This window comes from Plectropomus leopardus, chromosome 23 (genome assembly GCF_026936395.1).
Source record: "Plectropomus leopardus strain MGB_pleo_1.0 chromosome 23, ASM2693639v1, whole genome shotgun sequence".
In the NCBI taxonomy this organism is placed as follows: Eukaryota; Metazoa; Chordata; class Actinopteri; order Perciformes; family Serranidae; genus Plectropomus; species Plectropomus leopardus.
Window position 1 is genome coordinate 8,934,324 of NC_142198.1, and position 16,195 is coordinate 8,950,518.

Below are 16,195 nucleotides of genomic sequence, written 5' to 3' on the forward strand. Positions count from 1 at the left end.
GACAGATAAAAGCTGCATTTTTTATGCAAATCATTAAAAGCTTTATGGAAATTGAAAGCCAAGGTTAAAAGTTAGCTGCTAGAGGTCATCTGTACATCTCCTGCCCCCCCACAAAATTCAAAATAAGACACAATCTCAAAGAGTCACAAAGTTACCTCTACAAGACTAAACATTACCTTAAAGAGACCTTAACAACTACAAAAAGATGGAAAACAACCAAAAGAGACACTAAATCACAAATAGATGCATAATGACCACAAAGAGATGCAACATCCCCACACTTTGTGTGTCTTGCTCCTATGTAGGAAAGGGAGTGAGGCTCTTTGCATATCCGTGCCTAGGGGCCCACTGTAATCCGCCCATGTCCCTTAGATCACCTGTCGATCACATCAGTGGTACAGAGATGTCTACACTTGAGTTTTTACTTTTAACTAAGTTTGAGTTTAAGTAGTTTTTGCCTGTCTAGCTATGGTAGCCACCTGTCTTTCAACCAATTCTAAGCATGGTGATGTGGCCCCAGTGTGAGGATTAAGAGTGGAAAATGGAAGAAACTTTAATGAATGAGCTTAAATCCCTGCTGTTATACCATATTAAACAATAGCCAATGGGCAATGATTGACTATCAACATTTTGCATGTTTTTGCTGTAACCTCTCCATCACAGCTGGATGAACAGCTAGAAACAGAGTGAAACTGAGCTGCAGTGGTGACAATCTGTTACCCTCGTGTAGTAGTTAGTAAGCGTGATCCAGCGGCAAAGATCCAGCTCTGGCAGCACCTCACGGTTGCCAGTACAAGCCTTCCCGAGGCTGGTTGTGACCCTGAGGGACCAACCAGAGTGTTTTTCCCCCCTCTGGAGAGGCTGCAGCACAGACATGTCCAGTCAACACACAGAAATCACTGAACCGTTCAGTCAGGCCAAACAAGCTGATGTGAGAATCATTCAACCGTGCTGCCAGCAGCTATGACTTTGGGCAGCTTTTGGGGTGGCCAAGGTTGGGTGACAGTCTACATTTTAACTCTGCAAACGGATTTTTCGCAATATTTGTATCTGTGTGTGCGTTTTTTGGTACAACTAGGCCAATCTATCAGAAGCTCTAGGTTCAGCTATCCCTTGACTCTATATTATGTATGTCTTTGGACTCTATATATGTATGCTATTGTCACCTAATTACAGTGTCAGAACTGCCAGAACTACTGTGCTTTTGCCTAATTATAGTGATGAATATTTCCTGGCATCGTATGAAGATACGTTCTGTGTACTTGGAGCCTGTTTGGTTTGGCTTTCTCCTGCAGTAAGTCTGAAGCAACCCACACACACAAACTCACACACTGGGACACAATGGCATGCCCACATCAACACCACCACCACCAGACTCGGGAGGCTCTGGTTCCTTTTACTTTACATGACAGAGCTGTTTTATCAGTAGTGAGATAGCAGGAAGGCTGACAGGGCTGCAGAGTCAAACATATAAAAGCTGTGGTAGGATGTGCGCAAAAGGGGGTGTATGTTGTTTTGAGAGGGGGTGGTAAATAGAACAAAAACATAAAGGAGCTACTTCCACAGAGTTGCATTTAGAAACTCTGATAATCTTAGACATTTAGACCCTTACTGCACTGCAAGGTGTGGCAATGTAAAGAAAATATGACTGATAAAACAAGTGATATTTTCTGAGCAGACTACAAAGAGGTTAGTCCAACTGAACTGTTTTGCCTGCGGCTCTTTCCTTCTGTTTTTCATGATTCAAAACAGGACATCATATTCTTCCTGGGAGGAAGTACATCGAGCTGATTAGACGCGCAATAGAGATGAAGATCGGTCACACACACACACACACACACACACACACACACAAACAAAAGATGCACAATAACATAAACACACACACACAATTTTGCATGCACACCCCAGACTGGATTACGTACATTATATTGATTATGGATCGTGGTTTATGGTTGTGAGGCCACATATTCATTACAGTAGCCAATCACCACTTAGATTAATTGCATGCACACACACACACTTACTGTCAACTCTGCCCTCTTAAAGTGATTCTGTAAACTCTGACACACACACACACACACACACACACACACTCAGCCAGCCTCTTCCCACAGATATCGCTCTTAACTCCCCTCCCCCCGCTATCTCCCAAGGTCACGTGCCCAGACAGGAAGTAGCAGGGTGCTCTGGTGGTTTAACCCCTTCTTTGCAGAGCAGAAACTTATATATGTTATTTTCTTGGGGTTCGTGAAGTGGTTCTGGGAGGAAGGAAAAGAAGTGTAAGAGGGAAACCAACAATGTCTGTTATTGAAAGAGCTGCAGATCTCTGATAAGCAATTGTGTGAGGGAGATAAGAAGATGGAAAGCAGCAGGCGATGACTGACACAATGCATCACTAATCCTTATACCCTTGTTGACCCCTCTGTGACTGCCTCACTCTTATATTCTCGTTCTCTCATAAGTGCCAGCAGTGAGGTGATCCAAACACTATGAGTTGCCCTTTAACAGGCGATCCAAGAGTGATTTATAGGAGAGCAGCGCAGAGTGGTAATGCCACCCGACAGGAAGGGCATCAAAGGAGACATTAAGATAAAGAGACAGAGGGGGGAGCATGACAGGAAGCAGGTTCAAGCCCAGTATTTTTCCACTACTTCTATCATCCTCTGATTGTGCCTGTGATCTTGTAATATGGTCAACTGTCATCTGATTAACAGTCACAAGGGTTTCATAAATTACCACCTCGAGATGGCTTGCAGGCAACTTTTCAGCTTTCAACTTCAAAAACTGGATGCATCTGTGCATAAAATGTGTATATTGACTGTGGCTGGAGGCATGATGTTTTTGGCTTGTCCGTGCTTTCATCTGTACGTCTGTACATCCGTTCCATTCTCTTGACTACGATATCTCAAAAACACTCTGAGGGAATTCTTCAAATTTGACACAAACGTCCACTTGGTAGGAAATGGCAAAGTCACTTTGACCTTTTCATTAATGCAATATTGCAAGAAGACACTGAGGGATTTGTTTTTCAAATTCAAATTTGGCACAAACATTCACTTGAACTCAAGGATGAACTGATTTGAATTTGGTCTTCAAGGGTCAAAGTCCCCCTGACCTTGCCTCCATCTCATTCTTTTGAACACAGTATCAAAAGAACACCTTGAGGGAGTTTCTTCAAATTTAGCACGAACATCCAGTTTACGTAAAGGATAAATTGAGAAGAATTTGATGGTCAAAGGTCCATCTTATTGTCAGTAACACAATTTTCTAAGAAGGCCTTAGGGAATTACATCAAATTTGGCACAAACTTTTACTTACAGTCAAGAATTAAAAGAATTCTAGTTTGTTATTATGACAAGAAAATGGATGTTCATGTTCATTGCCTGCACATATTTGAGCATCATGTGCTAGCATACCCTTAATTTCTCAACAAGCCGTAATGGGGGACTTTTCCAATACAACATTTTTTAGGAATAATATTTTGAGTTCTGGATGTTTGCTCAACTCTAACATTATTGCAAATCCTTTCTGGCTCAATCAATCTGTGTTTATTTAAGAAGCAGGCCTGTGCATGCATACGATGATGTGAATTCAAAGGTGTGCTTATCGGCTCATCTGTGAGTCTCAGGGCTATAAACTCCTTCTCTGCACCCTTAGTCAAATATGATTATGTGAATCTTTGCAGAAGCATGTCTCATCCTTGAGCCACCACTATCTTAAACTTGAGCAATGCAGGAATATATGTTTTCATGAGGGTCAAACAAGACCATACTTGGCATATTAGTGTCTGATTATTTAGAAATTATTGTCAGCTGTTACTATGTCTCCTCTTTTGTTCATCTCATACCTGGAGATTGTCAGACCTTGGCAGCATCTATATATTTTATCAAAATGTTCTGTTCTTTGAACTGTTTTTTTTTTTTTTTTTTCTGGCCTTCAGCCACGCTTCTGTTTTCCCACCTCTGTTCTCGCCTCTTCTCTTATTTCTCCCACCCTCGCCTTTGTCTGTTCTTGAGCTCACCTCAGCAGGTGACTCTCTGTCCGTGATGCACCAATAATCCTTTTTTCCAAATTCACAACTAATTACAATAGCCGAGCGTTATCGACATAGCACTGAATGATATATAGCTCAGGCCTTTTGATTTGGACCATTACACAAGGATAATTAAGGCACAATCCAGCTTATTAAAGATGTTTAACATCCTTTTTGGGGCAGAAAATGTAAATAGATGCTTTAGTTACAGATATTTTACTCTTAGTTCTTAAGTAATTGATCCAAACTTATACCAACACCCATATTGCTCAGGTGTTAGTGATGTGAAGCTGTAAAACTGTTGTGTGGACACGATGTTCTGTCATCTGTGAGAACCGAAACACACTCTAACAGCCGAACAATCTCAGCTATGCCTGTGCTCACATTTCCTGCCATGTGTGTGTGTGTGTGTGTGCAACTTGTGTCAGCGTTCACACATTTTGAACCTGTGTCACTGTGCCAAGTCCACCAGCATGGGGTAATAGTTTTAATGGAACAAACACATACACACAAACACACTCACTTGCTCACTCACTCACCCACTCACTCACCCGCTCACTCAGCCACTCTAAAGTACAAACACATATAAAAACTCAGCAGAAACACACTCCTGCATAGTCTGACCTCATTACAGTAAAACCCATCTCAGTCTCACGCCCAACAAATCAAGGCTTGGTTAGTGGCCCTCTGTGTCAGATACCGGTACACTGAGGCACCCCTTAGTGATGGTATGAGACGCACTGGCATTTTTTTTGCAGCTTCAAGCAACTGCCAGAGTATAAAGCTGGGTTTGCGAGGCATTTATTTATTTGTGGCGGCCTGCCACAATATTAGCATATGCTGCCACATATTTCTATTTTTGGAGCTGGACCGTTCATTAGGAGCACTATTGTGGGCGTAGTCGGCTACATGGTATCACGGTATACTAGTGTGCCAGGGTATTCATGGTTTTCAATACTGTCATAAATATAGGCACTCCTCTTTATATTAACTCATTGTAGTGCACAGCATTCACCATCAGAGAAAGTCGAGGTTTACAGTTGTATGTTCTATTATGTATTTACTAGTCTGACAGCTGAAAGTAAATAGCGGGAGGGGGTTAGCGCACCATACTTATACCATCTATACCCCTGTTGAAATTTCAGCAAGGTATGAAGGTATAAAATATTACATAGCACCAAAACCTACACTGTTGTAATCTACACTAAAGGCTGTTTGCTTATTCAGAGCACCACACTCTTGGAGCACAGAGCATACTCTGGGCACAGACGGAGCAGAGGAACACCAGCTATTAAAGTTTAAACTCTGAAATAATCAGACTCCAGACTTTCACCTGGGATACTGCTGTACACATGTCCTAGATGAAACCAAAAGTTAACTGAGCTATTTAAATAATGACATAGAATGCTAGTTTGTATAACATGATGGGTTTTTTTTCCAAACACAACCATGTACTTTTGATACCTAAACATAAGGATGTGAACCTAAAAAACCCTTTTTTTTAACCTAGGCGAATAAAGGTGTCTAGTTTATTCAGTCAAAACAAGCAGACATACGGAAATTGGAGTGAGTTGTGACATTGTTCAGCGACACGCGGCCTACTTTTCCTTCTCCTTCCTTGTCCTCCTTCCTCCATCCTGACTGTTCCAGCCATCACTTCCCTCTGTCTCCAACTTCCTTTTTCCCCCTCTTCATCCCCGCACCGTACCTAGCCAAAACATTGCCTTTGTCTTTGTCACAAAACGGGCAAGCGGCCATCCTGAGGTCCGACTATTTTTATCCTTGTTTGTTACTGTGGCAGTAGGAAAGCAAAAGTGGCTATTTATCACCCATCATCTAGCTTTTGTTAGCCCCTCTGTAATCCTTTACAATTAAATCACGTTCTTCTGCATCTCATCTCTCTCTAGTGCTCGTTTCTCACACATACTTACACACACAGTTTACACAGATCCTATCACAGGAATCAGCTATGTAGTGTGTTATCACTGGAAGACATGCTGTGCAATCCTTGTAGGTGGCCTCTGTGACCTACTTACATGCCACATTTGAAAGGCATTGGCTTATATCCACCTTATCACACCTAGTATGAAACTGTATTGTCTGTTCATTAGCTATGTGTATATGTGCTGAGAGTTACGTCTCTCAATCTGTTTTTATCTGGTGGCTGTTTCTCTGATTTTATTCTTTTTTTTTCTTTTTATATCTGCATACTTCATCTTTCATTGCATGTAGCCTGTAACTGCATTATGTGTGTCTCACAATTACCGCAGTGTGAGAAGTTTTAATCTGATCAGAAGTCAGTTAGAGTACTGTGAAATCAAGCCAGTCTTAAATAAAAGCTGTTGATGTATGATGAAGTTTCTAACTTTGTTTCTGACCAAATTTCCCCAGAGGAACCCTGACTTTACTTCATTGCTCTCATCACTTCCCCTTTCAGAGATATTTACAGTAGCCATGATAGCCTTTTTGTTGCAATGCGAGTGCGCTGACCTACTTGCATGTGTGTAGCTTATGTTTTTCCTGTGAGGGCGCTGTATCTGGTGTTTGATCTGTCCAAGCCTGCAGCCGCTGTACACAGCCCCCTGTGAGAGGAGTAGTACTATGACCTGCGTGTACACACAAATACGCTCTCATACTGTCACATCTGATTCCGCTCTGTTCTGCACGCAGCCTCCAGACAGACAGCGCGTCTGTCTGTTGCTCTCTCGCTGTCGCAGCCTCTTTGTGGTGGCATGTGAATCATATTCACAAGCTTGTCAGGAAGAATAGCCTATAATTAAGTTTAAAGACCACAGTTAAATAGATCTATATTAGGGTAGGGCAATGTGAAGAATATCTTTTATTGGCAACTGGCTGAGTCCATCGCTGGTTAATCTTTTGGCGGGGCGATTTTTGTCATTTTATTTTGCTGATTTATTGGTCTGCCTCCAAAGAACAAGTGAGAGCCGCTGGCAGTAACGGCAGTGAGACAGCGAAGAAAAACAATATGTATAGCCAATATTTTTTTTACATCTAACTCAGTGAATTAAAGGTACAGTATGCAGTATTTAGAAGGATCTATTGGCAGAAACTGAATTTATTGTTTATAACTATGTTTTCATTTGTGAGTTCTGCAAAACCACCTTCAGATGTGGTCAGTGATGCAGTGTGACTACATTGAACACAAGTGTAAATGCAATTGTGTTTTCAGTCCACGGACACCACCATGTAGGTGCCGATGTGGGAATATATAACCGCGCACGATTGTTCCAAACCAGTGAGGTGAGGAGCCATTAGCCGATTAGCAAGCTAAGCTATTAAGAAAGCAGTAGGGAAACTTATGGATATTCAAGAGACTCGTAAGTGAAGTCAAGACCCAGATCAAATGTCTGCTTTCAGATTGGTCTAACAAAAATATACAAGCAGCATTTGGCAAATCATATTGCAACAGAAACATTTATGAACCAATGACCAAGCAAGTGGAGGGGAATAGCTACAATTGTTAGCTTGTTTGAGATGGACAGAGTGATTGGATCTCAATCATATCTCAGTTTGGACCCTGCATAAACATATTTATACCAGGTGTAAATGTTATCAGTTTTCATCATATCTAAATACAGCCTGGAGACCTTGCATTTCAGAGCAAGGTGTAAAAAGATCTATATGGCAGTTTATGGAATCAGTTTGTTTCTCAGATGAATCTGGTGGTTCAGCCTGACTTATGTTTTGTGATGTGCATTTCAACTTTAACTAAAAATGATGCTGAAAATATTTTTTTGCTTGCAGTTTGGGTGCATCGTAAACCATACGGGCGATAAACTAAAAGGGAGAAAAAAAGATTTTTTCTGAAACCTGATCTGACTCTATAGATTTATCCTGCTCCAGAGTTGTGTAGCCATGCAGCATAGGTTATGATGGTGATGAACCTCAGTTGAGAGTGAGCCATCAGAAAACCAGAGTTCAGCTCAAAGATAAATTAACCCACCAATCTCCCTTCATGATACAGGCCCTACATCACCCCACAGCTGAACACTATAGTAAATTGTGAAGCATTATCGCCAAAACACTAAATGAGGAAATTAATATAATAATACATGCTATGACTGTTTTTTCATCTGATACTGTTTCAGAAACTTAAAGACAACATGCCATGAAACACTGACAGCTGCTGGTAGAGTAACACCTTACTCTATGTTTGTTTCCTCCCCAGCTGTATCTATTACTTGCACATGTATCACCATAAATTGCACAGTGATGTCGTTAATATATCAAACATCCAAACTGCTGATGTCTTGTGGTTTTACTGAAAAGATTCCTAGGTCAGGGTAAATCAGATTTTCCTCTTTGAACAGCTCCACACTGCAGTGCTTTGTTTACAACCCTGTAGTGTGTGCCAATTTCTTGTAGGCACTTTTTAGTCCAGATCACATCTGTAGCCAACAGTAAAAACCCCCTCCAGACTCCAGACTAGTTCAGTAAGTCAGTCTGGAAGATTGTTTTGGAAATGCTCCCTCGTGATTCCCTGCTTTCTTTGTGTCTCCTCTCTGAAGCTCGTCTTCCGGCCTTTTTCAAAATCCCTCCCTCCCTCTCTCTCTCTCTCTCTCCTCTCTCCCTCTTGGTTTGCTCTACTCAGCTGCTCCCTCTTCTCGATGTGCTCCTTAACCTCTTACCTTCCTTCCTCTTGGCGCTCCCTTCCCCCCTAGCAGTTTTAACAGTCTGTCTCTCAAATCATTTTCAAGTAAGCTGTATTAAATGGAAGCCAATCTGTATCGCTTTTCAGGAACGGCAATTAGTGCAGATTTACCTCATGAGTATGCCATAGTGATGTAAAGTAGAAATAAATTCTGTTAATACATGAAACGAATAGCCTAAGAGTTAAAACAATATATTAGAATTTCTCTTTTATCTTCCCCACATGACAGCAGAAGTTACAGTCTTCTTCACGCCCTTCTCACATTGTCTGCCATAGCTTTCTTTACTGCATTTGGTAGCACATGGAGCCCACATGTTGTGCAGATCAGTCTTTGTGTCAGACTTCACAGCTTGTATGTGTGTGAGCGTTAATAACAGACAGCGTCAGTATGTCTGCAGTTTAAGCATGTACGTACCTTTGTGTCTGTCTGTCGGAGCTTTAATTTTGAAATTCTATAAGAATACAGGATTATGTGCCTCTGTGTGTGTGTGTGTGTGTGTGTGTGTGTGTGTGTGTGTCTGTGTGTGTGTGAGAGAGAGAGAGAGAGAGAGATTTACAGTGGACTCTGCGAGTAGCCTACTTTGTGTGTCAGTATTTTTGCAAATTTTTGTCTGCGTTGCTAACTGTGTGTCTATGTGTCCGTGTGAGTGTGTGTGAGTGTGTGTGTGTGTGTGTGTGTGTTTAAGTCTGCTGACAGTAAGTCTGTCTGTCACCTCCAGTCTCTATCTCACATACACAGGCTGTCCTGCTCAGAATTAAATCCTCATACCCCACCCTTTTTACACACACACACACACACGTGTGCGCGAACACACATATACACACACACACACACACACACACACACACACACTTTCCATCCAGCTCAGACTTATTAATGCTCATTTTATAATTCTTTAATCCATGTGTGTGAGTGAGGTGTGTGTAACAGAGAGGATGTGTGTGATGTTGAGGACCTGCCTCTTGGAAAGAAAAAAAAAGTACCATTCGGTTAATGTGTCACACAAATGTGCACACACAGCATGCTGTGCCTGTCTGTCTGTGAGTGTACATGGCTGTGTGTGTGTGTGTGTGTGTGTGTGTGTGAGTTTGTGATGGAGTAGGGGGCAGTTGGGCAGGTGCAGAGACAGCTGGTGTGGGCAACTCTCACCGAGGGGGAGGACGAAAGCGGGGAAAAGATTCCTGGAGAATGACATGAATATAGGGTAGCAATTGAGCTGCAAAAGAGGGGGAAACGAGTGTTTGTATGAGTGTGTGTGTGTGTGTGTGTGTGTGTGTGTGTGTGTGTGTGTGTGTGCTGTTGCCAGTGGTGAACGGCTTTGATAGCACACACTGAGCTAGTGTGTTTGAGTGAGACAGATGGACAAAAAGAAAGGGAGAGACTATTAAGCCACTTAATACAGAGCAACAGATTAATCAGAAAAAAGGAACTGATTGGCCTAAGGGAGAAGGTGTGGCGAGAGAGGGAGGGAAAGAGACAAAGAAGAACTCGCGGTGAACTCACGTTTCACTTTTTCTTATTTAATAAGCCAAATATCTCTAAGCCTAGAGGCAAGGGTGCTCTTAACCTTCATATAAGAGGTCAGCTTATCAGTATCAGGCGATAATTGCTTTGCTGAAATTAAAAGTGCACTAGTTTGCATTTTCGTTTACTGCAGCTATTTCCGTTAAAATGTGAAATGCAAGCAAATTTTGAATGGAGTTATTCTCTATCTTTCTGTGCAATACTAAACCCCTGTGATGATTCAAAGGAGCAGATTTCCCCCTTTTGAGATTTACAGCAGCGCGTTTTCACTTTAGGCAACAGCGTGACAGTCAGCAGATTAGCAAGCTTTCAATAATATACTTGCTGTAGACATCGTGCAGTAGTTCGACATTTTGGAAAATGCGCTTATTTGATGTCTTGCCCAGAGTTAGAGGAGAAGATCAATACCACCCTCATATCTGTCTGCTAAATATAAAGCTTCAACCAGCAGCTGGTTAGCTTAGTTTAGCATAAAGACTGGAAACAAGTGGAAAGAGCTGGCCTGTAACTGTACAATGTGATTTAAATGTTATATCTCCTTTGTTTTAATTAGTATAAAAAAAGAGAGTGTAAAAGCGACTAATACAACTTGTTATTTTGACACTTTTGACAGAGCAAGGCAAGCTGTTTTCTCCTGCTTCCAGTTTATAGCTATGCTAAGCTAAGCTGGATATATCGACTGGTATCAGTCTTTTCATATGTCTTTTCTGATTTACACCAAAAAAGTGACTTAGTGTTTCCCAAAATGCCAAACCATTCTGTTAGATTCTGAAATTTGACTTCAATTTAATATATTCAAGGTTTCAAGCTTCTCAGATGTCAATATTTTTTTGGTTTTCTTTGTCTGTTTCCACTTAGTGTTTGGACTTGTCAGACAAAACAAGACATTTCAAGACAAAACAAGACTTTTGACACCGCAGGCCTTATGTACTTGATCACACTGACACCCCACTACTTCTTTATGTTCTGTAGGATTTTAAACATCGGAGTGAAGCTGTGATCTGTATTGTTAACACTGGTGTGTTACGAAAAAGGAAAGAACTTAAGTTGGTTTTCCTTATACAGAGCAAGAATCTTCTCAAACTGTGTGCACACAGGCAAAACCAATTTTGTATTTCAGTAGACATATTATTTTCCTGTTCTGCATCCTTTAAGTGTTATTTGAAATAATCAGCCCATATCTTCTTTGTCTCTCCTCTCTTTTCTCTACCTTTTACAACATGTGGAGTAATAGAAGGACATCGCCCTCTAGTGTTCAAAAATGGACATTCATCAGTCACTGTACCACATCACACAGAGACAGAAATGACTGCACTGGTCTATTCGCAGACAACCACATAACATAAACACAAAGACTAAGAATAGAAAGAATGATGCGGATTTCTATCCATCATTTCTACCCATACTACCATATTATTTAGTATGCCAGAAAAAGATTCAGTATGGCCCAATACAGAATGCCAAATATGCCAGGATGACTTGTTATATTGTATTTTGAGGTATGACAACCAGCATGCTACTTACCCACAATCCTCTGCGGAGTGGAAGATCCATCACATAGACTGAGCCGCGGACAGATGACAGCACATTAACAGCTAACAGAAGCTGTAAAAATAATCATAAAGAAAACTATTAACAACAAAGACTTGACTATGACAGAGAGATGTATATGTCATATTAGTATTGTGAACAAAATACTGCATGTTGAAATCGACAATTTATGCAATTAAAATGACATACATTCACTGGTGAGGTGGAGGATATATGCAGGTATATGAGGCATTGTCCTGGTGGTTTACAGGACACCCAAGAGGACACCCAAGGGAGAGTATATCCACTTCTGATCTAACTAGTGGTCCCTTCACCTCATCGACTACCACTACACTACTGCAAACACTGCAAAGTAAAAACAGCAGAGCTATACCAGTTGATCTTTATCTCTGGCGAGCTCTGCAAATGGTGTTTTGTATCTCCAAGATAACGTTAAAATTTGTTGCGTTCCAATTTGCATACTTACGCCAGAGACTGAGATGGATATATAAGCAAGAGGGATGAAGTTCACGGCTCAACATTGTAACAAACTGCTATGTCTAATTAGTATGCACACTCCATGCAACAGTACTACTAAAAGGGCAACTGCCATAAACACTGAAGGTAAAAAGTACTCCATTTGGAACCTACGCACATGTTAATGAAATAAGAAGTACACTTTGAGCTGTGTGTCTTCATGTGCTCTCCTCTCTTCTTCTATTGCTGTTATAGGAGGAGGCCATTCCTGAGCTTGAGATTGATGTGGATGAGCTGCTGGATATGCCTAGTGATGTTGAACGGGGAGCCAGGGTCAAGGTAGGACCCTAATTTACGCTTGTGTCAAAGCATGAAAGGATGCTAGAGGCAAGATATGCATTCAGACTCTTTTACTGTCTTGCAGGACTTACTGGTTGACTGTTTTAAACCTACTGAGGTAAGATTTTTATCTTCCTTCCACTTGTCCATCTCCCTACCCTTTAATTATGCACTGTATTTATGCACTTTTCTAAATCCCCCTCATGTGTTTTTGTCCCTCCTGTCTACCCGTAGGACTTCATCTCAGAGCTGCTGGACAAGATCCGAGGGATGCAGAAGCTGTCCACGCCTCAGAAGAAATGATGGCGTCCCTCCTACTCCATCCCTCCACCCCCACATCCTCCCTTTCACCTCAGCCCTCACCTGTCGTCTTCCTACTGTGCTTTCCATCTTTTTATTTTGACGTCTTCCATTGCTGATCTCCATGAAATACTTTAACTGAACCTTTTTTTCCTATTTTGGTCACACCCTTCTATCTAAACCCCTTTCTTTGCCTGTCTGGATTCAGCCACATAAATCGCTTTTGTTTGTCATTTTTGGGGACCTCTCCGTAAAAAACCATCAGTGAAGAAGAGAGAGTAAATAAAAGCGATTCATTGGTCTCAATCCAGGCGCTCTCCTTCCTCCTCTTTTTCACTCCTGCTCCTCCTTCACCCTTTGTTTGGCTTCACTCCTCTTCCTCGCCCAGCTCTTCATCCTCCCACCCTCCCTCATATCACCCTCCATCTGTCTGAGGAGGAAGAGAAGAGGAGCGGAGTCCCATAATTACTGAGAGCGGAGCGGCTGAGAGTGGGAAGAGGCATGAGAGAGAGAGAGAGTCTGCAACAGCCAAGAAAAGAGTGGAAGGAGGAAACAGCCAATCAGCTTGAAGCAGGGCCTAATCATCGCTTATGTCTCAACCAACGAGATTCCTTATTTTGTTATTTTAAGGGGTTTTAACTTGTAAATGATCCAACCATGGTTCTTTTGATACCTTTTAGTTCAGTTCGAGGGCATGGGGGACATTGACTTGACTTTTTAATTAGTTAACTTTTAGGGGGGGGGGTCAGTACTTCTATTCAGATAACCCCTCCTTTAATCAGAGGCATTTGCTACAGTGGTGCATTTAAAGACTGTCTTTTTTGTGTGTGTGGATCTGTTGAAAAATCTGCACTATGTCATTTCGGGAAGAAAATCAGAACCTCTGACCACGAAGAATAATGTGTGGTATATGTTTAGCAACAAAGAGGGAAATCTGATCCCTGGAAATAGTGGTTGAACCTTTAAAAAAAAGTCACTGGTTGGCTGTGGTTGTCAGACGCTCCAACTAATTTTAGACGAAAAGCTTTTGAGGATAGAGTAGACTCTTTTAGGTTGGGTGTGCTTGAATAGAAATCTTGGGGGGTGGAAAGAGTTTTCTTTCCTCAAATGCATAGTGCAGTCCTAAGAGAGGCGCTTTAAAGCCTCTGCTGTCCAGCCTGCACATATGTGTATGTCTGCTAAATGCTACATGTTGCTACATAATGTACAGCAACATTCATAGTAGGAGTGTTTTTCTGGCCTGTATATTCTGCTGTTCTGTACGACAAACTTGATTATTAGTAGAGGACTGGTTCCTGTTTTGTTTGTTTTTCTCCGGATGCATTTTGTGACACACACACACTGACAGTCCGACAGGGGGACCCAAAACAAAGCTGCCTTGTTTTTGTTTTTTTGTATCATTCCCTTCCTATCTGTATCTCCTTTTCTCCTTTTATCTTCGAAATTATTTTGTCCATTGTGTTGAGCACATGTCAGTTCAGAGCAGTCACACGCACATTGAAAGTCTGAAAAATGTCTCCATGTTTGTGTGAGACTTTGCACTGTCCTCTGCCTGTCAGTAGACCCACCAATGAGACGTCTGAATGGGAGTGCCAGAGGGAGTGAGGCCACCGTTTTACATTGAAGCTGTCTAAATGCATTCAGCCGTCTTTCTTTCCCTCACAAACACAGGCCACCCTTGGGGCGGAGAAAACGGAAACACATTAGTAAACACAGCTGCCTCTCCCACAGATGTGCGCACACACACACACACACTCCAAATGCTGAGAGAGAAAGCGAGAGAGAGAGACAAGTCCATAGCTGTCACAAGATCTGTGTGTTCCCCCGCTGCAGCTGCCAATCATCTGCAAGAATAAGCCATCTGTTTCTCAACCTGAGCCAATCAGATCAGAGACAGAAGCCCGTCGGCCAATCGGAGAGGCATTTGCTGTGATTCCTGTGACCAATCACTAACACCTGCGGTGACAGCAGACCTGCACTGTCTGTCTCTTTCTCTCTCAGTGCCAACACACACACACTGGCCTGTTTTCATCTTGCTGCTCTGTCATTTCTCCCTGGCATCCCCTCTGTCCTCCTCCTCCTCCTCCCACCTCCATCCTTTTGTCCACCCTCCTTCTATCCTTTCTTCCGTCTCCCTTTTTTTAAAACAGATGTTGCCTTAGGTATTATTTATGTTACACAAACCAAATAAACGGGAGACATTCATTTTTAAAAAGGTAACGCAAACGTGTGTTGCTGAGCAGAACTGCGGCACGTGGAGAAACTTCTGTCGCTCCTTTTTTTTTTTCTTTTTTGAAAAACAAAATGAGATTCTGTTGGGTTTTTTTTAGAAGTGAGTGTTTAATACTTAGGCCTTGATACAGTGATTTTGTTTAGATAAAACAATGTTCTTTACATTTACCATTTGAATACTGCTCTGTTTTTATTGTGATCATGACACTTCTTGATGCCGGGCCTTGGATTAACATGTAGTTGAACGAGAAATCCATTCAGATACACTTTGGTGCGATTGCTTTTGCCTTTACTGGTGGGGTTTCCAAATCAAGAACGGTCTTCTTTTTTTTTCTTTTTTGGAGACATCGGATTGTACCAGGCAAGCTCAATCAGTAGGTGAATTCGAGTGGATTTTCATTTCTAAATCCAGGTTTGGATTATACCTTCTTAGACTGTTATTGAGAAGTCTGTTTTTTTACTGTTGGGGAAAATTGCAAAAAAAATATATATACTGATTATCATCATTGAGGCTAAATACAAGAGCTAAACCATGCGGACTGAAGGAGCGGAGGTGTTTTTCTGGACAATGATTAGATCAAACCAACAAACAAATGTAGCAATATCAACAACAGGTCTTGTTTTTGCCCAATTTTGTTACACTTTTATGCAACTTTAATAAAAACATGTAAAACGGATTTATTGTTTGTCTTACTGTTTTATTGGATTTGTTGGCTTAATATGACCTCAAAAGCGTTAAAAATGATTATACCACAGTATATTAGCTTGTATTTAGATCATCAAAGCACTCCTTTTAAAAGTAATATTCATTCCTGTGCAATTGATTCACTTGCAAAGATTTTTTTTTAATTAAACCTTCTTTATAAATTCTTTTCATGGAAGACATTTTGACGTAGCAGGTGAAGCATCGATGTATAAAAACAGTAATAGTGGCTCTGTTCCACGAAGTAACCCTGTAAATCAGTGGCCAGCATCCATAATATGAGGAAATGAAATGCCAACATAATGTTATTAGTTACACCTGTACTTTTCCTGCAATGACATGCCAAAATGTCTGCCATGAAAAAGGCCTATTGTCCAAATG

At 41.4% G+C, this 16,195-nt stretch overlaps 2 protein-coding genes across 3 annotated transcripts in view; one reads left to right on the forward strand and one right to left on the reverse strand.

The window, feature by feature from the left end:
• Window positions 1–15,788, forward strand: part of ppp1r14bb (protein phosphatase 1, regulatory (inhibitor) subunit 14Bb) — a 29,253-nt gene extending 13,465 nt beyond the window's left edge. The window contains exons 2-4 of the mRNA XM_042512160.2: window positions 12,496–12,579; window positions 12,665–12,697; window positions 12,814–15,788. Coding sequence (XP_042368094.1) covers window positions 12,496–12,579; window positions 12,665–12,697; window positions 12,814–12,882 — 186 coding nt within the window. The 3' untranslated portion in view covers window positions 12,883–15,788. The remainder of the gene's footprint in view (window positions 1–12,495; window positions 12,580–12,664; window positions 12,698–12,813) is intronic.
• plcb3 (phospholipase C, beta 3 (phosphatidylinositol-specific)) overlaps window positions 1–16,195 on the reverse strand; it is a 109,343-nt gene that overhangs the window by 81,163 nt on the left and 11,985 nt on the right. For both annotated transcript variants that reach the window (XM_088073885.1, XM_088073884.1), the window contains one exon: window positions 11,758–11,838. The gene's annotated coding sequence lies outside the window, so the exon portion shown is untranslated. The remainder of the gene's footprint in view (window positions 1–11,757; window positions 11,839–16,195) is intronic.